At 47.6% G+C, this 21,551-nt stretch overlaps 1 protein-coding gene across 1 annotated transcript in view; it reads right to left on the bottom strand.

Moving 5' to 3' along the window:
* The window catches only part of SMYD4 (SET and MYND domain containing 4), a 111,177-nt gene that overhangs the window by 19,737 nt on the left and 69,889 nt on the right, over positions 1–21,551 (bottom strand). The window contains exons 6-8 of the mRNA XM_086955195.1: positions 16,840–17,022; positions 15,174–15,334; positions 13,475–13,607 (exon numbers count right to left, since the gene is read on the bottom strand). Coding sequence (XP_086811321.1) covers positions 13,475–13,607; positions 15,174–15,334; positions 16,840–17,022 — 477 coding nt within the window. The remainder of the gene's footprint in view (positions 1–13,474; positions 13,608–15,173; positions 15,335–16,839; positions 17,023–21,551) is intronic.

Genomic DNA, 21,551 nt, shown 5'->3' with positions numbered 1-21,551 from the left:
AAAGTGGTGTTCCTGCGGTTTTTAGGACACTTATGTGCCAGCATTTTCAGAGCCATCAACAACAGTACCCCTGGGCGTTGGACAGCTGGTGATGGGCAAAGCAATTTGCAAAAAGAACAATGTCATACATTCTCCCCAGTACAGAAATCTGGGCCTAAATCCATCGTTTCTTTGCTCCTCATGCCAATCCAGTTTAAACCCAGCCATATAAAAATCAATCTTAAACCTTCACCCAATGGGAACAGTCCAGCCTGAAATGCCAGGCCAGGTCCTCCCTGGACTGGAAACAAGCCTCCTAGGACCGGTTTCTGGGTTTCACCCCATATCAGCCAGGATAGCTTGACTCCAATGGCATGGAGAGCATGGTACGCATGTCTGGGCATACCCGTCCCACTCGGGGTGACAAATACAAAAAGAACAATTGATGGACAGAATGCAGAACAATGTCATACATTCTCCCCAGTACAGAGATCTGGGCCAAAATCCATTGTCTTTTTGCTCCCCATGCCATTTCGGTTTAAACCCAGCGATATGCAAATCAGCCTCGACCCTGCAACCAATGGGAACAGTCCAGCCCGAACTGCCAGGTCAGGTCCTCCCTGAACTGGAAACAAGCATCCTAGGAACGGTTTCGGGAGTTCACCCCTCATCAGCCAGGATAGCTTTATTCCAATGGCATGGAGAGCATGGGACCCACGTCTGGGCATACCTGTCCCACTCTGGATGACAAATGGAATCCCAGGATGCTTGTTTTCGGTCCAGGGACGACATGGCGTGGCAGTTCCGGCTGGACTGTTCCCATGAGGCACAGGGTCAAGACTAATTTGCATATAGCTGTGTCTGAACTGGGGTGGCAAAGTGAGCTAAAGAACGATGATGGATTCAACCCAGATCTGTGACTGGTGGCGAGTGTCTGAAACGTTTCAGCGCTCTGTCCATCATCTCCTTGTGTTTGCTTTGTGCGCCCTAAGTTAGCAAGGGTCCCTTGCTCACTTTGCCACTGGATTCAAACTTGCCTGGCTGATGATGGATGTTACCCTGAAACCGGTCCCAAGATGCTTGTTTCCGGTCCAGAGAAGACATGGCTTGGCAGTTTGGTCTGGACTGTTCCTATGAGGCACAGGGTCAAGACTGATTTGCATATAGCTGTGTCTGAACTGGGGTGGCAAAGTGAGCAAAAGAACGATGATTGATTCAACCCAGATCTGTGAATGGGGGTGAGTGTTTGAAAAGTTTCAGCGCTCCGTCCATCATCTCCTTGTGTGGGCAAAGCAATTTAGCCAGTAGAGTTTCCATGAGTGCCGACTGCCTAGTTATCCACAGCTCCTCTTGGTTAGCGCCATCCAACTACAATGTAATCCACTTAAGCTGGGACGCAAGGAAATAAAGTTTGAAGTCCAGTGCACCTAAGCCCCCTTCTTCGGGAGATCGTAGAAGGATAGCCGGCGACACCCTATGTCGGCTCCCATCCCATATCAGGTCTCGTAACAAAGTATCCAGTTGTTTGAACCATGAGGTCGGCACTCCCACTGGCAAGTTTAAGAAATATAGGAGCCTCTGGACCATAACCTTTTTAGAAACTGATACCCGGGCCATGAGGGGCAACTATAGCGAGCGCCAGAAGGGAACACAAGACCTCAGGGAACGGAGAGCCCTCCCCAAATTACCCTATTCAAGGTCTTCAAATGTATGAAATATCTAGATCCCCAGATATCTAAAAGAGCATCAGGTCTGGAGGAAGACCCGGCAGTCTCCTCGCCCCAAGGGAAACAGGGAATATGCAAGTCTTAGTCTTATTTAGCCGGAAGCTGGACACCACTTCAAAATCCCTCAGTAGATCTGAGGCTCTGGGAACACCAGAGACTCCATCCCTCAGGTAAAGGAGTATGTCATCTGCGTAGAGGGAAATGGTATGTTCCTGTCTGTCTGCCATCATGCCACTGTCTCGACCCTCCTGTCTAAAAAGTTCCACAAGAGGCTCAATAGCCAGGGCAAACAACAGTAGGGACAGTGGACATCACTGCCTCATACCCCTACCCATCCGGTACTGTGGGGAGAGCGTGGCGCAAGTCTTGACTATGGCTGTCAGGGCAGTATATAGCAACTGAACCCACTTGATCCAATTTTCTCCGAGGCCCATCTGTGTCGTCACAGCGAATAAAAAATCCCATCTCTCTCTGAGATACATCACAAGATAAATCCGCCTAATATTGTGGGTAGTGTTACGGGTGGGGATAAATCTGCTCTGGTCAGTATGTATTAATGTTGTCAGGTATGGGAGTAATCGGAGCGCCAACACCTTACTAAGGATCGTGAAATCTAGGTTCAACATAGAGAGGGGGCGGAACTAAGTGACCTGAGCTCCCTGAGTCTTAGTCTTGGGCTGGGGAATAACCATGGAATCGTTAGTGGAGTCTGAGAGGGTATCAAGAGTCTGCACATACCTTTTCAAGGCACGGGTCATGGTTTTTACTTAGGTGGCAAAGAACCGCCAGGGCTCAGTGTTTTGCCTTTCGCCATCCCTTTGATGTCCGTTCAGATCACCTGGTTAGTTTTGGGGCTTCCCAAGTCTTTACGGTGCTCTTCAGGCAATCCGTTCAGTGTTATGGTTGCCAAGAAGGCAGCCCAAGCCTTTGCCGAGAGAGGGACAGGGCGGAATACAAACCTGTAAGTGAAAAAGTCCTTATTAATGGAGGTGCGAGAGTACAAAAGCTGACCATCTCCTCGCTGGATGTGTATGATGGGGGTCCCCGAGATTCCGGCCTAATGAGCCATGCCAATAATCGACCAGACTTCCCTTCCTTGTCACGGGCCCTTGTGATATATTGCTTATGCAGCCTCTCTAAGGTAGCATTTTATTGTTCTCTTGTCTCTGGAACCTCATCCTGTGATTCTGGTCGAGTACTAAGGGCAGTGTCTAGGGTATGTCATCTGTCTTCCAAGATCCGGAGTTCCTTATGCTATACAGTGGCCCCGTGTCACAACCTTAAAGGCCTCCCATTCTATTATACTCGAGGATGCGGAACCCTGGTTATTATTGAAGTACTTTGAGATTGCCTCCGCCAACAGATTATGATAGCATGAGTCCTCCAGAGAGGTCGGGTTGAGCGGCCATGAATGGGCGGGCGCTTCCCCATGGGTGTAAACCTCAGTAAAACAGGCCTGTGGTCGGATAAAGCGCGTCCTAGATATTACGAGTGGACAGTGTTTTGGGCATGTCTTTGGGAGCACACGAAACGATCTATTTGAGTGTGCAGGCTATGAGAAGTCACATTCTTCCCCGTGTTGTGTCCTCCGTATATACGCCAACCCCACCCAGTCATGTAGTCCCTCTGCCAGCTTACCCGCCTCCATCCCCATTAGCAGGAGAGTCAAGCAATCAAGTTGTACATCTAGTACACAATTAAAGTTGCCCCCTAGCATTAAACTATCCGGTGGTAGCTCAGCTATGTGGGTAGAAAGGGAGTGAAAGAAGGTGATCTGATCTTGATTCAAGGCATAGATGCTCCCCGGTGTAATTTCTTTTCCAAACAGCTTGCCTTCCAGGAGGAAATATCTGCCTTTCTTGTATATAAGTGAGCGGGTTATCTCAAATGGTGTCCCGGCTCTTATCCAGATCAAAGTCCTCCTAGCATAAACAAATAGCATTTCAGTTGATCTACTTCAGTCCCAATTAAATGGGTCTCCTGGAACATGGTCACCTGCACTTCCCTCCGTCTGAGATAGCTATGAATATCATGTCTCTTGGAGGCCGATCCCATCCCCCTGATATACCATTACATAAATATCACTGCCTGTCTGGGGTCAGCCATGTGAAATACTTGAGTACTATACCCTCCATCATCCCCTGGAATCCCCCTCCCCAAACCCCCCAGCACCATAACAGGTCATGGGTTCCTTGTGCAAACAAAAAGAATAAGGAAGAAAGGAAAGGCATGAACAATCCCCAACAGTAACTCTCCAACACAAGTCTCATCTCCCTGTGAGGACACTGAATCAGATATTACTGATTTATGTTCAGAGGAGGGGTTCACTCCTTAGATCTTCTTTTGCACCGACATATCTCAAACCCCTGCCTGCAGCGCTGCAGCTCGTTCCATTTTGGTCTGTGAGGGAGATGGGCCACCTTGCACAGCCATGGGTGGGTGCCTGTGCACCCTTCGTATGGGCATCAGAGATTTCAAGCAAGCCGCCTGGAGGACAGTCCCTCCAGGACTCCAGGCTTTCCATGCCTCTAGCCATGCCCAGGCCGACTCCGGGTCTTCACAAAAATAAGCAGTCATCAACAGCTATCCGGAGCCTGGAGGGGAACATCGGGGAGTACTTACATCATTGCCCCAGAGAGCCTCTAAGAAAGAGGCCCTTCTGGCCTGCACCACTGCCATGTAATCCAGGAATATGGAGACCCTACCATTGTTCACAGTAAAGGGGCCCCCAAACGTGCCCTCTGCAGTATGTTATGTCGGTCCCTGTAGGGCAGTAACCTGGCCACCACCGGTCAGGAGGCCTGCCCGGGACCAGCGGTCGTGAAGGGACCTAATGGGCCTGCTCCTGTGAGAAAAAGGAAGTCAGCAAGCCTGGGGCTACTTCTGTCTGTAGCCAGTCCTCCAGATAAGCCACCATGTCGCTCTTTTCCACTCTCTCCGGGAGGCCAACCACTCTAATATTGTTGCGTCCTTATGCATCTTCAGCATGTCGTTCAGGAAGCTGAACCCCACCTCTAAATTCGGACATTTGGCTTGCAAGTGTTGTGCATTCGGATTTGAGTTCTGCGATGATGGTCTCATCACCTTTGACTCGATCCGCCAATTTATGGTGTTCCGTCTGCAACAGACCAAGGCCCACTGACACTGTGCCTATGTCATGTTGTAGGGTGGCCTTAGTATCAGTTATGGCGACCAGGATCTTGTCCAGTTGGAGCTGTATGGGAGCCACTGGAGGAACGGCATCACCATCTTCAGTTACAGCATCATGAAAGAGGCCCTGGGTCTTGGGTGTGGCCCCCATATGTTTGGTTCTGGTTTTCACCATCTGCGTGGTCGGGACAGGCCGGGCACCCCTAAAAGTTCTGTGCAACTTTGCTAGTGGGGAGCAGGTGAGTCTTAACAGCGACGTCAGCGGTAGAATGGTTGCCACGCCTTCCAATCTCGCTGGTAACACAGAGAGGCACAGAGTGGTCTCACAGGACCCAGACTTAGTATGGGGTATCACGTAGCAGGGAGGTCCACAGTGTATACACCAGCTCAGGAAGAAACAACACCTCCCAGGCGCAGGTACGGCATGGCATGCAGGGTTCACTCACTCAAGAAGTGTTCCTGTGATGTACGTGAGGACTCTGCGAGGGTCTACTATCCAGCGGGCTCCTACTCACTGTATGCACCTGGGCCCCAAGACCCATAGGAGGGGCAGCAAAGATGAAAAGATCTCTTGCCAACTCCTCCTGTGTCCATGCAGCCTGGTTGCCCGGCCTAATGCAGCAGATGCCACCCCCTCACTGCGGCTCGTATAGCGGCTAGCTCCCTCCAGCTTCTCAGGCCACAGCGCTATGCAGAGGGCAAAGTATTCGCCCTCTCCTACCATGATTGTCCTGGCGGTATCAGAAGCGTGTGTCACGATCCCCCAAAGCACGGTCGGCAAGGTCTTGGGCGTCTCCCCCCGTGCTTTCCCATGGATACTGTAAGTCTGTCCTCCAGGGCGCATCCCCATCGCTTGGGGGGTAGAAGGCGTATAGAGTATGCTACTGCTTGACTAAGCCAGGAAGCTCCGGGAGCAACCCACAGTCACCGGGGCTGCACTGCCATAATGCGCCCTATCAGAGATGCCCATCAATCTGGGGCAAACAGTGTGGCTTTCTTGTAAGGGGCAGGGTTGTAAGGCCTCCGCACAGCTCCCGGCCCTGCAATCACCAGCCCCGGGCTTCTTCCAAACACAGTGCCGCGGACCACAGGGCACCACGTTGTCCAGGCTGAATCCCGGCCCTGCTCCTTACCGAGCACAGTGCGCCATCACACTGGGCTTCACTGTGGTCCCTTCACCTCATCAGGCTGCCCTCGCTGCATGTCTGCCCAGGTGGGTAAAAGTCAGCAACCGCCGGGTCTTGGGAAGACAGCCAGTCTAAGGGGTCAGTGCCGCTCCACTTTCCCGCAGGTCCCCAGCAGTCTACCCCCGCAGAAATCGAGGCGGGCATGAGTCTACCAACTCCTCACTTCGACGCAAACCTAATTCAGCGATAGGAGGTTGGAGCCCCTCAGCAGTCAGTCAAAATAGGCTCCAGGGCTGTTCATCGAGGTCTAGGCACGCCAGGGGGGATATATATATATATCCCCAAATGGCCGCCACAGATATTTGTAACCTTGCTTCGTACCTTGAGTCCTATGTCTAAGGCTAAGGCTGTAATGTGTACTTGATGCAGACTGACTAATAGTTTTTTACGTGTGACCAAGGATTCATTTCCGAAATGCGTAACATGGAAGCAAGAATAAACTTTGCTGAACTGCATACTGCTAGTGTGTCCCGAGAGTGCATTATTTCTGCAACCGCGGAAGGCGTTTTTGATATATATATATATATATATATATATATATATATATATATATATATATATATATATATATATATACACACACATACACACATATAAATTACAAATAACAGTAAGGCTAAAGTTAAGGTGTAGGGGTGGGTAGAGTTAAATGGAGGTTAGGGTAATTTTAAGATTCAAGGGTGAGTAGTGGTAAAGCATGGTAAGCAGATTATGGTTTAGGGGTGGGCAGTGGTAAGGGCAATTTTAACAATTTTAAGGTTTAGGGGTGGGGTAGTAGTAAAGGAAGCTACAGGTAATATTAGGGTTTAGGGTTGGATAGTGGTAAATGGAGGTAATGGTATATTTAGGGCTTATGGGTGGGTAGTGGTAAAGGAAGTTCAGGTGACTTTAGGGTATAGGGATGGGCAGTGATAAAGGCAGGTTAGAAATTATTTTAAAAAGAGGGGTTCCCCAAAAACGAAATGTTATATTAAATGTCAAAATATATATTTTTTTTATTTACTTACCTTAAATATACCTGCTATGCGTGGTGAAGGCATGCACAGTAAAGGCTGTATGGTATGTTTGGTAAAGGCATGCTTTGTAATGTCATACAACCCTTTCAGAGGAACAATGACACGTCTCCTATCTGACGATCACCCCTATGTCTGATGGGACACCACCTGGACTCACATTTCTTAGGGATCTTGAACGTGAAGGGCTCAATAGCCTTTTGTCTTAGGTGCTTTGAGTGAGAGCCTCACCAAAAAGCTGACATCTGAGGGATGGTGATTTACATCCTAACACCTGAGGGGTCCTGACCGAGAATGTTACTTCTAAGGGATCAATAAGGTCCCAGTATGTGGGGGCTCGCTGCCAGGGAGGGCGTTGGCATGACAATCTGAGATTACCTTTTTGAGGGGATATTATGAAGTGGTAAAGGCCAGTCATACGAGAAACTATATTTGTATGGGGAGGGAAGAGTAGGACTGGATAAGCTGTGGTGATTATCTTGTTTTTTGCTTGTGAGGAGCATACATGCCCTAAACTGTGGGGGTGGTAGGGGTGTACTTTTTGCTACGGGTTGGGGTTTAGTGGATTACTTTTTGAAGGGAGGGACAATGTTGGTAGAGAGAGCCAGGACTGCTTCAAGGTACTGGGGAGGCCTGGAGCGGAGGGGTTAGTCCTGTTGTGAGGAGGCACAGAGCTTTGGGCTTCTTTTGTGAAAGGATGGATCAGAGTTGCCTGGGTTACTTTTTGTCAATTAAGAGATAGCGCTGCAGGGGGAGATATTCTGGCAAGAGTTAACTGTTCCACAGTGGTGCAAGGAAGGCATTCAAAGGCGATCTACTGATTGGAGGAGCACCCAAAACTTATCACCAACTTTTTTTAAATGATGGCTACTGCTTACTCGTACGAGGCCATGGGGTGACTAGCAGCTAGTAGCAGCAGAACAGCAGTTCATGCTACAAGCCTTTTACTCATTCCTGGTGGCGAGCTAGTCTACTTGTCCCTGTGAGTGTAAACTTTAGATCCTTCCTCATACATGGGCTTCTTTCCTTTCCCAGAATATGTATGGTGTACAGTGTGTCCATGGAGGTCAAGGTGGCACGCCATCAATAACATGGCTATTTACAACAAGGGGTGGTGAGGGACAGAGTCTCTGAATTAAACAGAATACTCTCACCCAGTCAAGAGATCAGGGCTAGATCCAACACCGTTTTTTAGCTCACTGCACCATCCCAGTTTCAGAACCTGGCTGTATGCAAATTAGTCTGTTCCTGTCCCAGTGCATGATGGGAACAGGGCAAACCAAACTACAAAAGCCAATTCTTACACTGGGAAGGAAACAAGCTACCGGGGACCGGTTTCTGGCATTTCAGCCTCTTCGGCCCGGCTTGCTTGAATCCTGATGGTGCAATGAGCAAGGGACTCACATCTGAGTATACCCTTCCACGCTTAGGGTGGACAAAAATATTTACAACAAGGGGTGGTGAGGGACAGAGTCTCTGAATTAAACAGAATACTCTCACCCAGTCAAGAGATCAGGGCTAGATCCAACACCGTTTTTTAGCTCACTGCACCATCCCAGTTTCAGAACCTGGCTGTATGCAAATTAGTCTGTTCCTGTCCCAGTGCATGATGGGAACAGGGCAAACCAAACTACAAAAGCCAATTCTTACACTGGGAAGGAAACAAGCTACCGGGGACCGGTTTCTGGCATTTCAGCCTCTTCGGCCCGGCTTGCTTGAATCCTGATGGTGCAATGAGCAAGGGACTCACATCTGAGTATACCCTTCCACGCTTAGGGTGGACAAAAATATTTACAACAAGGGGTGGTGAGGGACAGAGTCTCTGAATTAAACAGAATACTCTCACCCAGTCAAGAGATCAGGGCTAGATCCAACACCGTTTTTTAGCTCACTGCACCATCCCAGTTTCAGAACCTGGCTGTATGCAAATTAGTCTGTTCCTGTCCCAGTGCATGATGGGAACAGGGCAAACCAAACTACAAAAGCCAATTCTTACACTGGGAAGGAAACAAGCTACCGGGGACCGGTTTCTGGCATTTCAGCCTCTTCGGCCCGGCTTGCTTGAATCCTGATGGTGCAATGAGCAAGGGACTCACATCTGAGTATACCCTTCCACGCTTAGGGTGGACAAAAATATTTACAACAAGGGGTGGTGAGGGACAGAGTCTCTGAATTAAACAGAATACTCTCACCCAGTCAAGAGATCAGGGCTAGATCCAACACCGTTTTTTAGCTCACTGCACCATCCCAGTTTCAGAACCTGGCTGTATGCAAATTAGTCTGTTCCTGTCCCAGTGCATGATGGGAACAGGGCAAACCAAACTACAAAAGCCAATTCTTACACTGGGAAGGAAACAAGCTACCGGGGACCGGTTTCTGGCATTTCAGCCTCTTCGGCCCGGCTTGCTTGAATCCTGATGGTGCAATGAGCAAGGGACTCACATCTGAGTATACCCTTCCACGCTTAGGGTGGACAAAAATATTTACAACAAGGGGTGGTGAGGGACAGAGTCTCTGAATTAAACAGAATACTCTCACCCAGTCAAGAGATCAGGGCTAGATCCAACACCGTTTTTTAGCTCACTGCACCATCCCAGTTTCAGAACCTGGCTGTATGCAAATTAGTCTGTTCCTGTCCCAGTGCATGATGGGAACAGGGCAAACCAAACTACAAAAGCCAATTCTTACACTGGGAAGGAAACAAGCTACCGGGGACCGGTTTCTGGCATTTCAGCCTCTTCGGCCCGGCTTGCTTGAATCCTGATGGTGCAATGAGCAAGGGACTCACATCTGAGTATACCCTTCCACGCTTAGGGTGGACAAAAATATTTACAACAAGGGGTGGTGAGGGACAGAGTCTCTGAATTAAACAGAATACTCTCACCCAGTCAAGAGATCAGGGCTAGATCCAACACCGTTTTTTAGCTCACTGCACCATCCCAGTTTCAGAACCTGGCTGTATGCAAATTAGTCTGTTCCTGTCCCAGTGCATGATGGGAACAGGGCAAACCAAACTACAAAAGCCAATTCTTACACTGGGAAGGAAACAAGCTACCGGGGACCGGTTTCTGGCATTTCAGCCTCTTCGGCCCGGCTTTCTCACTGCTCCATCAGGATTCAAGCAAGCCGGGCCGAAGAGGCTGAAATGCCAGAAACCGGTCCCCGGTAGCTTGTCTCCTTTCTGGTAAAGAATTGGCTTGGTAGTTTAGTCTGCCCTGTTCCCATGATGCACTGGGCCAGGGACAGACTGATTTGCATATAGCCAGATTCTGAGCCTGGATGGGGCAGTGAGATAAATAACGGTGATGGATCAAGCCCTGATCTTTGGACTGGGTAAGAGTGGTCTGCTCAATTCAGACACTCTGTTCATCACCACCCCCTTTTGTAAATCGATTTTGGCCACTATAGGTGTGGCAGGGTATACTCAGACTTGAGTCCCTTTCTCACTGCTCCATCAGGATTCAAGCAAGCCGGGCCGAAGAGGCTGAAATGCCAGAAACCGGTCCCCGGTAGCTTGTCTCCTTTCTGGTAAAGAATTGGCTTGGTAGTTTAGTCTGCCCTGTTCCCATGATGCACTGGGCCAGGGACAGACTGATTTGCATATAGCCAGATTCTGAGCTGGGATGGGGCAGTGAGATAAATAACGGTGATGGATCAAGCCCTGATCTTTGGACTGGGTAAGAGTGGTCTGCTCAATTCAGACACTCTGTTCATCACCACCCCCTTTTGTAAATCGATTTTGGCCACTATAGGTGTGGCAGGGTATACTCAGACTTGAGTCCCTTTCTCACTGCTCCATCAGGATTCAAGCAAGCCGGGCCGAAGAGGCTGAAATGCCAGAAACCGGTCCCCGGTAGCTTGTCTCCTTTCTGGTAAAGAATTGGCTTGGTAGTTTAGTCTGCCCTGTTCCCATGATGCACTGGGCCAGGGACAGACTGATTTGCATATAGCCAGATTCTGAGCTGGGATGGGGCAGTGAGATAAATAACGGTGATGGATCAAGCCCTGATCTTTGGACTGGGTAAGAGTGGTCTGCTCAATTCAGACACTCTGTTCATCACCACCCCTTTTGTAAATCGATTTTGGCCACTACAGGTGTGGCAGGGTATACTCAGACATGAGTCCCTTTCTCACTGCTCCATCAGGATTCAAGCAAGCCGGGCCGAAGAGGCTGAAATGCCAGAAACCGGTCCCCGGTAGCTTGTCTCCTTTCTGGTAAAGAATTGGCTTGGTAGTTTAGTCTGCCCTGTTCCCATGATGCACTGGGCCAGGGACAGACTGATTTGCATATAGCCAGATTCTGAGCTGGGATGGGGCAGTGAGATAAATAACGGTGATGGATCAAGCCCTGATCTTTGGACTGGGTAAGAGTGGTCTGCTCAATTCAGACACTCTGTTCATCACCACCCCCTTTTGTAAATCGATTTTGGCCACTATAGGTGTGGCAGGGTATACTCAGACATGAGTCCCTTTCTCACTGCTCCATCAGGATTCAAGCAAGCCGGGCCGAAGAGGCTGAAATGCCAGAAACCGGTCCCCGGTAGCTTGTCTCCTTTCTGGTAAAGAATTGGCTTGGTAGTTTAGTCTGCCCTGTTCCCATGATGCACTGGGCCAGGGACAGACTGATTTGCATATAGCCAGATTCTGAGCTGGGATGGGGCAGTGAGATAAATAACGGTGATGGATCAAGCCCTGATCTTTGGACTGGGTAAGAGTGGTCTGCTCAACTCAGACACTCTGTTCATCACCACCCCCTTTTGTAAATCGATTTTGGCCACTATAGGTGTGGCAGGGTATACTCAGACATGAGTCCCTTTCTCACTGCTCCATCAGGATTCAAGCAAGCCGGGCCGAAGAGGCTGAAATGCCAGAAACCGGTCCCCGGTAGCTTGTCTCCTTTCTGGTAAAGAATTGGCTTGGTAGTTTAGTCTGCCCTGTTCCCATGATGCACTGGGCCAGGGACAGACTGATTTGCATATAGCCAGATTCTGAGCTGGGATGGGGCAGTGAGATAAATAACGGTGATGGATCAAGCCCTGATCTTTGGACTGGGTAAGAGTGGTCTGCTCAATTCAGACACTCTGTTCATCACCACCCCCTTTTGTAAATCGATTTTGGCCACTATAGGTGTGGCAGGGTATACTCAGACATGAGTCCCTTTCTCACTGCTCCATCAGGATTCAAGCAAGCCGGGCCGAAGAGGCTGAAATGCCAGAAACCGGTCCCCGGTAGCTTGTCTCCTTTCTGGTAAAGAATTGGCTTGGTAGTTTAGTCTGCCCTGTTCCCATGATGCACTGGGCCAGGGACAGACTGATTTGCATATAGCCAGATTCTGAGCTGGGATGGGGCAGTGAGATAAATAACGGTGATGGATCAAGCCCTGATCTTTGGACTGGGTAAGAGTGGTCTGCTCAATTCAGACACTCTGTTCATCACCACCCCCTTTTGTAAATCGATCAATAACATGGCAGCACGCCATCAATATATGGAGACTTTCCTGCTACCTACTTTGGCCTTTGACTGTCTCATCTTCGGTCTCCGGGACTGGAGTAGTCGGTTGGGCTGAAAAAATCTACAAATGCTCCTCTGCCAAACCAGTTCTCCCCTTTGAATATTCGGCTCCCTTTCCAATGTTGTACTGGGCTCCGCCAGCAACATAGAAAATGCGGCCAAGGATGTCTGGAGACAATTCACAAGCCACCTGCCGGGTTCAAACACACCAGCACTCTGCCTGCCAACCCAAAGCGGAGGATAGACTTGCAAATCATAGGGAAATACACTACGTCCTGACTGGATGAATTAGAATGAGGGTGATGGATCATCGAAGCCCCTCGTATCCCTCTGTAATGCTGATTAACATTTTGGAGGGGAGTACTGTAGGCGTCTCTATGCATTTTAAGGACCATGAGCTGGACCTTCTGTCCCAGAAACATGCATACCATCACTATGTATAATGCCCTGTGTGCAATACAAGAAACAGCTTAAAAGACAAGTAGAATTGTGTTACTGTCATTTATATAATAATATTCAATCTTATTGATCGTGTGTTGTCTGCATTTATTTGTGACTGATTAGAGGAGTGTTTAGATGAAGCTTGGTTCTGGTTGGCCATGGCTTTCTACAGGAAGGTTAATTAATGCTATGTAATACTGTGACAAAACAAATACCGAGACAGTGATTGGATCTGAAACAACCTTGAACAAAATCTGACGGAACCAACTGTTTTGTTATTGGATTTTGGCAAAGGCAATCAATTTCTGGAGCTAATTTCTTCATGGCTGCTCCAAAACATTTTTATTTTACATTTGTGGTCAGGTCAAAGCAACACCGCTGTACAGGGGTACAACAGGGCAGGGAACTCCAGCAGCTGCTCACTACAGAGAGTATAGGTTTGTGGTCACAAGGTAATCTGGAATACCTGGCTTGTCAGCCTCAAGCAGATCCACCGCTTTAGAGACGTGCTGTTCAAGGTCGCGAAGTTGGTTGACCAAGCGTTCACTGGGGAGGGTGAGGCCACAGACTCCACTCGAACAGCTCAGTAAAGCTTCACCCTGAAAAGGCAAGATTTATATTAATGCCTTGACTAAAGCGGGGACATGACATGTAGACACATACTGGGATGTACAATATTGTGGCCGAGATATCAACCTGGAGATATATTACATTAACATTGACTGCCAAAATATAGTCACAGGTAGTTAATAGTAGCAAATTCACAGTTGATGGTACTACAGACCACTATTTCAACTGCGATATCGTGACGTACAACCAGCAAATACACACATTTGACAAAGTAAACAAAGGGCAGGCTCCACATACAATTTAAAGAGGGGTCTGCGCATATCTATATAATGCAACAAGGAGGCTTCCCACATGGGCACATTTACACCCTAGACAAGGAGTGTAAGGTACCCTTGCAAATGTCCACCAGACACAGGAAATGCAGCCTGATCATGCAATGACACACCACAGACATGGAAATAAGACTGTATTCGAAAATGTATAGCACAGGCATGGAGTACAATTTCAAAGCACACTCACAACCAACAAACTGCAACCTGGATGTGGAAATACAGTGAGACTGTGGGTTGGCCAACTGTGATAATAAACACTACAGGTATGAAGTAAAGGATGCACGACCATATACACAACACAAACATAGACTATATATTTGCCCATGCAGTTGACGTGCAAATATATACCACAGACAGGAAGTGTACTTGTTTGAACACAGAGAGACTGGCAGTGTGATATTTACAAATCTAACTGCAAAGGTGAAATGTAAAGCACATTCCACCAGACTTTTATCAGTGTGTGAAGTATTATGGTTGTGAAGATGACCATCATCGAAAGGGACATCGAATTATCACATGTTGCGGTGAAGCTTTGGCTGTTACTACAAAAATAACAGAGGGACCCTGAAAACAGATACTCAGAGAGGCTGGCAGGGAAAATATCAATACAAGAACAAAAACCTCTCAGGCAATTGCTTTAAACACTGGTAGTATATCCAAAAATCATTGAAAAAAGTACATTGCCCCACACAAAAAAAGATATTTTAGAAAAATATATTGTTTCTTTAATTATGTTACATAAATTCCTTAGTAAATCAAAACAATCCACAAATAAATATTCATCATATATAAATCAATACATTATGTAACCCAAAAGACCGATTTCTACATCCATCACACATCTCCATACAATCCGCTCAATCACACCATTCAAATACAACAGTTTCACCAGTTTGGACCAACTCAACAGCATACACTAAGAAAATAATACAATTAACACACTATAACAACATACAGTAAATATATACAGAAAGGAAGAAGATGAATTTCTTTTTAATAACACACAACAAACGCCGACGCGCGTTTCGGACAGGAAGCCTTGGTCCTGAATTCCTTCGTCAGGGCGCATATAATAGGTATAATCCAATTTAACAGTCTTTATCTTGATTTCAGATTAAATAGACTTCAATCCAGGTTAATGGTATTTAGGGGTTTACACAGGGTAGTCAGAGAAGTATTCTGAGACGTAATCTGTGGGGGACAATGATATCAAAATTACACATCATACAACAGTCCTGCCTCAAATTTAGTACCATAAGTTACCTGCATTGGGGCCTTGCACTTTGGGCAAATGAAGGAATCCAGTGAGCTTTGCACATTTGACGCCAACTCTTCCAGGCAAGCGTGGCACTGACACTCAAAGAAATATTGATGCCTCAACATCTGCCGTCTCCTCGAAAGCATCAGTCTGCTCCGGTGTGGCCCTGCCGGATACATTAGCAACAATTATTCATAGTTATCCAGAGAGAACATGGGGTCACATGGTCCCTCGACAACTTCTACTTCCATAACAGCTTGGATCATGGGGTGGGATGAAATAAGCATAATGGAGCAGTAGTCTTTATACAAGGACATGCCCTGACGCGCAAGTAGGATGAAGAGGCCAACTTGCATGTGTTCCAGCAACAAAATGCACATATGTGTGCCTTACTATACAGTCAGGGAAGGCTTGCGTGGTGAAAGTATGGGTGGGGTCAAGGCTGTGGCCATAACCTCTGACAGCACATCCTTCCTTCACAAAGCCCAGAAATGGCAGCAACATCTGTGGCCACTTTTCTGCAGTGGACAACCTATCTTTGCCAGTGGGCATTTCACCTGTGGGGTGAATCCTTTGGAGGCAGGTTTTTTAAGGCAAAGGGCCAGGGCTGGAGCCTCGGCTACTTTATCCAGCTTCTATAGGTTAGTTGCAGCTGGCACAGCGTGCGCTTTAGGAGAGATAGAGGAAAGAGAGGGAAGAAAGATAGAAAGAGAGATGGAAGGGAGAGGGACTTTGGTACCCAGCCCGGCTCTGCCCTGCTTTCCTCCACCACAGAGAAAAGCAAAATATACAGAGGGGTTTAACCGTGACAAGTTTTCTTTCAACACCCCAGGAGAAAAATGCTTACTGGGACTGAATGATCAGCGCAGTCCATATTTCATTTAGTTCCATCTAACGCCTTCATAGTAGTATTAAAGAAACGGATCACAAATCGCAGAGCAGTAACTTTCCAAAAAGTGATGAATCAAAAAAAGAAGCCAGCCACGAACACCGTTCCCCCAGTTGGCTTGTCAGTTAACGGACGTGCCAGCAGAAATGATAAGTGACCCCCTCTCCAGCTGAGCCCGACAATGATTCCCACCAAAGCCCCTCCATCCCTCTATCTTCGCTCCTTCAACAAGGGAAGTTGTTTTAATCCTAAATAAGAATGCAACTTCCCAGAGCTTGATCTAGGAAACTTCAACTTCTTCCAGCAAGATGAACCAGGAGTGTGGTATAAAGGGAGAGGCCTAGAATATGACTCCATGTCATCAGGGACATGATTTTCCAGCCCTGAGGCTAGCATTTCTCTGGAGGAAGCAATGCCACAGACATACTAGACCTGAGAAGAGGCAGGTCCTTACACTTTAAGGAAGCAGAGTGCCTTTCACTCGGCGCAACGAGCACCAGCATGAACTGGGATGAACCAGCATCCTTCCTTACACTGAAAGGACGCAGTGGTCCTTAGGCTGGGAGGAACTGGCAGTGGCATAAACTTTGAGAAACTAGTAGCTCCTTTATCCGGGAAACAAATCCATGCACAATGAAGCTGGCACCCCATGCTTCAGATACATCAGCTGTGAAATACACTGGAGTGCATTCTTCTGAATAACCAGAGTTAAAAGTCAAACTCTATTCTCAGATGACATTGTCAAACGCTTATGTACTCTCCATGTGATGCTTCTGGCTTACCGTAGCAAAGAGCCACCTCCTCCCCACTCCTGATTGGCTGCGCTGCTCGGATTATGGCAGACATCCCTCTGAAGGAAATGCTGGTGTTGGGGTCACAGGAGTGGTTCAACAGACTGATGACAGGGAACAGCGCAGTGGCCAGGCGCACCTGCTCCTGACCCTCCACTATGGAGGCGCTGTCACCTGGAGACGGAGGAGAGACTCAATGTATATCAGGACAAAAACAGCAAGAGAAAGAAAGAGCCCACAAAACAAACAAATACTAGACTGGACACACAGCAGACAATGCCAGACAATGGTTGTACTTTGACTGCGACAGGGCAGAACGATATATATATATATATATATATAAGTGAAAATATATGTATTTATACATTCAGTATTTTCTCTATGTCCATCAATTTGACATGTGATTGCACGCTTTCACTTTAAAAGGGGTCAAAGCACTCTGTAATGCCATGTGACCAAGGCCGCTGGGACGGCCGAAACGCGTCACGACACTCTGTCTGTTGGCTAAATAAAGAATGCTGAGAAAAGATGGTCCTTGCCTCGTATTTTGCTGGGGATGCGTAGCTGCTGCGAGGTATTGCAGATATATATATTTATATATATATATATATATAATATATATATATATATATATATATATATATATATATACTAGCAGCCCGTCCCGACCTTGTCCGGGAGCAATCAGGCTTCCTTGACCCCCGCCTGCCCCGACATTGCCCAGCAACCCGGCCCCCTGCAGCTCCCTCCACCGCCTGCCCCAACCCCGCCTGCCCGACATTGTCTCCTGGAGCCTTACCTCAGCCGCCGCTCCTCAGTTCACCGCTCCTCCTTCTGTTTTGGTGTGAGTCCCCGTCCCTCGCCTACCCCGACCCCCGCCTGCCCGCTTACCTCATCTGCCGCTCCTCAATTCACCGCTCCTCGCCGCTGGTCACCGCTCCTCCCGCCGGTCTGCTGCTCCTCATCTCCTCCCCCGCGCCATGTCCACCGCTCCTCCTCGCACTCCTGGACGCCGCACCTCCCCGCGCTCCTGACGTCAGCACGCAGGTCGCGGCCGGCGCTACTTCGAAGGGACTACTTTTTTTATAATGTAATTTTTTTAAATATAACATATTTTTTAACTTTATATAGCCTATGTCCATCTGCACACCCTGAGGATTACAACGATGTATTGGGTGTGTGGATTGGCGCTGTGGTTCCCGAGTTTACCCGCCTCAAAGCCTCAAAGTTCTTCCTTTATAATAGTAGTATAGATATAGATTGTCTCATTTTGAATACTGTGATCAATGTAATGTTGACGAGGCAAAGTTCTCTCTATGTGCAAACATAAGCATAGTATATCTTCTATGTTAGTTAGCATGGCATGTTGCACTTTAAGTATAAAAAAGCACTCCGCCCTTTGATCGTTGTCATGTGATCAAGGCCTCTTCATGCTGAAATGCGTAATGGCGGCATGGTGTTGAGCACGAAAAAAACATAACTGCACCAGTTTTGGGTCTCGCTTCGTCTTTTTCCAAATACCTGTGAAGACGTCCCTCTGCCGAATGATGATGATGAATAAGCTTTATTTCGATATAAAAACATATCATAAAAGCTGCATTTTATAACAATTAAAAACAGTATTTGACGCATAAAACAGTGCAAATTTTTACATATTATACAGTAAAAGCAGGGTAGTCATATGGGAATTTTTAAGCAGATGAGAGGGAAAAAATAAAAAATACTACTGCAACAACAATTTTTTTGCAGTTCGTAATCGCCATGACCAGCCTAAAAATTTTGCCAAACAGCAGGCGAAGAAGGGTCTTGGATCAGTGCTCAATATGCGTAGGGCTTCTACGTGCGATCTTGTTCCCAGTGTTCTACATAATGGTTTTAACCACAACTTCCTGGGTGCAGCGTAGAGGTTACATTCAAATAACATGTGTGCAACAGTTTCGACCCTTGCTTCGCAAAAGGGGCAATAAGGCACCGTCTGCAATGGCGGTTTCCAGGATGAGGTGAATTGGCAAAGAGGGAGGACACCTAACCTGAATTTTATATACAATGCTCTGTCTCCAGAGTTGTTAATGGAGTCCAGGTAGGGTTCCCTAAAAGGAAGATCTTTGGTTAGGAGGAACTGAGCAACAGTTTTGCAATGATTAGAATTTCGCAGCAATTCATTGTCTAGCCACAACCAGAAGGCTTTTTTTAATACTTGTTTTGGGGGTGAGGTTTTACTAACCCAGTGATCTCCTAGCCCCAATTTATAGAGAAGGGATTTAATATCTCTAAGCCAAGCGATCTTGTGGCATCCTGCAAGGGACAAAAGATCGTCCAGGGCCTCTGCATAACTTTTAAGTTCTGGGACATTGCGAATTCTAGCCCATAATAGGAGCGGGCGTAGTTTTGCTTGATCACAAATCGGGCGTGACCCGGCGTCAAGCATAATAGGGATTGTGGGGGTACTGTGGGGCAGCCTCAAGAGATCTTTATGAAAGTTGTTGTCAAGGGAGGCAAGGGTATCAATTTTCTGAGAGCCCCACAGTTCCGCGCCGTATAGTGCTGCGCTTACGACCCTTGCCCTATATATGTCTAGAACAGCCCCAATGGGTTTCAGTGGCGAAGCTCGCTGTTGTTTAAGCAGGGCTCCAGCTACCCTCTTATGGGCAAGGAACACCTTCTGAAGATGTGACCTCCAACTCATGGAATCGGATAACCGAATACCCAGATAGTCAAATTCCTTGACTCTCTCTAGGTGCACAGAGTCAAGGACAGGGGTAGCGATTGCTTTTTTTGGGGGATTAAGCACAAGGAATTTGGTCTTTGCTATGTTAATGGCCAGACCTTTGTCATCACAAAAAGATTTAAAACTGGATAGCAATTTTTGGATGCCCACTGGTGTCTTAGAAATTAGAAGGGTGTCATCCGCAAACAGGAGCGTTGGAATTTTTTTCCCCGCCAGGGTCGGAGCATCAGATGGATCTCGTAATAGGTGCTCCACCACTCCGTTAACATAAAGAGAAAACAGAGTGGGGGCAAGTACACAACCCTGGCGGACGCCCCTGTTGACCGGAATGCGAGATGTTTTTTCGCCTTGAGAACCCCATCTAATTTGGGCAAAATTGCTATCGTGGAATTTTCTCAGTAGGGCTAATAGGTATGGTGGTAAGCCTAGCTTATTGAGAGTATTCCAAAGTGATGCTCGTGGGACCAAGTCAAAAGCTGTACGTAGATCGATAAAGACCAAATACAAACTCCCCCCACCCAACACCACCACTTTCCAGTAGAGGATAAGGAGGCGAAATGTCTGTTCGATAGTGCCAGTTCCCTTCCGGAAACCTGCTTGAAGGTTGGACAGTATCTGGTTTTCTTCTGCCCACTGCAATATCCTATTTAGGACAACTTTGCCTGCCACTTTTTGGGTAGAGTCCAGCAGGCTGATAGGGCGGTAATTCGCTGGCTCATCCCTGGAACCTTTTTTAAAGATGGGGACCACTTCCGCTCCCCTCCAGGAATCAGGAAAAGCGCCGCCTAGCAGGGCCTCGTTTAGGAGGGAAGTGATCAGCCTGCTCCAGCACGCCGGGTAGGTTTTTAGCAGATCACCCGGGATTCCGTCAGGGCCTGCAGCTTTGTTGGAGACAATGCCCTTAATTGCAAGTTCTACCTCCTGCTTGGAAAAGAGGCCCTCGCTGCTCGTGGGAACTATTGGGGCAAGAGGCAAAGGAGCCGAAATGTGATCACCAGCCCCCAGTGGAATCGAGTACAACTTGAAGAAGTGGTCAAACCAAGCGGCACCGGGGATGTTGCAGGTTATTTGGTGGTCAGTAGGCTTTTCCCTGGCTCTTAATAAGTCCCAAAACTCTTTGGCATTTTTCTTTTTACTTGCTTCCGCCAGATCCCGCCAGAATTTTAGATCGTAAGCTTCTTTTGCTTTTGTTATGATTTTTTTATAGGTCTTCCTGGCGGCCCTCACTTTATCAGGATCCTCATTTTTTATTGCCGCGATAAGGGCCCCTTTTGCTTCTCGGCAATTCGAAGAATACCACGATGACCTGGACGAACAAGCACCGTTACGGACAGCCTTAGAGCTTGACTGGGAAATAAGAAAAAGATCACTCAAGGACTCTATTGTCTTTACGAACAGGGGCAAAGTCCTTCCGTCTGTGGGGATTAATACATCCAGCCTAGAATCAGCCTCCAACAAGATGGACGCCGCTTGCGCTAACCTCCCTTCGTCCTCCGAGACTCTTGCCCACTTCAGGCGCCTACTACAATTAGAAGGAGCGATTTCGCGGGAGGTTTTCCACTTATGCTCTGAGCCAGCAAATGTCCTCTCTTTCCATGGGCTAGTGATTGAAATCGACAATGGGTTATGGTCACTGTCGCTGGTTGTAATGACCTCCATGTCCTGATGGAAAGCCCACAGATTAAAATTAAGCATAATAAAATCAATTCTTGAGGTCCGACCAATTCTGTTGTAAGTGTGGGCTCCATTGGGATCCGATTTGGAGCGACCGTTGACTGGTCTTAGGTTGTGTTCTAGGCAAAGGGCATTGATTTCTATTGCACTTTGAGTCCATTTGGGAATCGGATCAATGTTTAAAATGGGGATACCTCTCTTGGAGTCCTCTTCGAAGGTATCCAGAATGTCGTCCCTAGACAATGGCTCAAAGCAGCAGTTAAAATCACCCGCCAGCAGGACATAAGAATCAATTTTACAA

Source organism: Lissotriton vulgaris, chromosome 2_1 (assembly GCF_964263255.1).
Source record: "Lissotriton vulgaris chromosome 2_1, aLisVul1.2, whole genome shotgun sequence".
NCBI lineage: Eukaryota > Metazoa > Chordata > Amphibia > Caudata > Salamandridae > Lissotriton > Lissotriton vulgaris.
The sequence above is the reverse complement of the archived record's forward strand: the minus strand, read 5'-3'. Positions and strand labels throughout refer to the sequence as shown.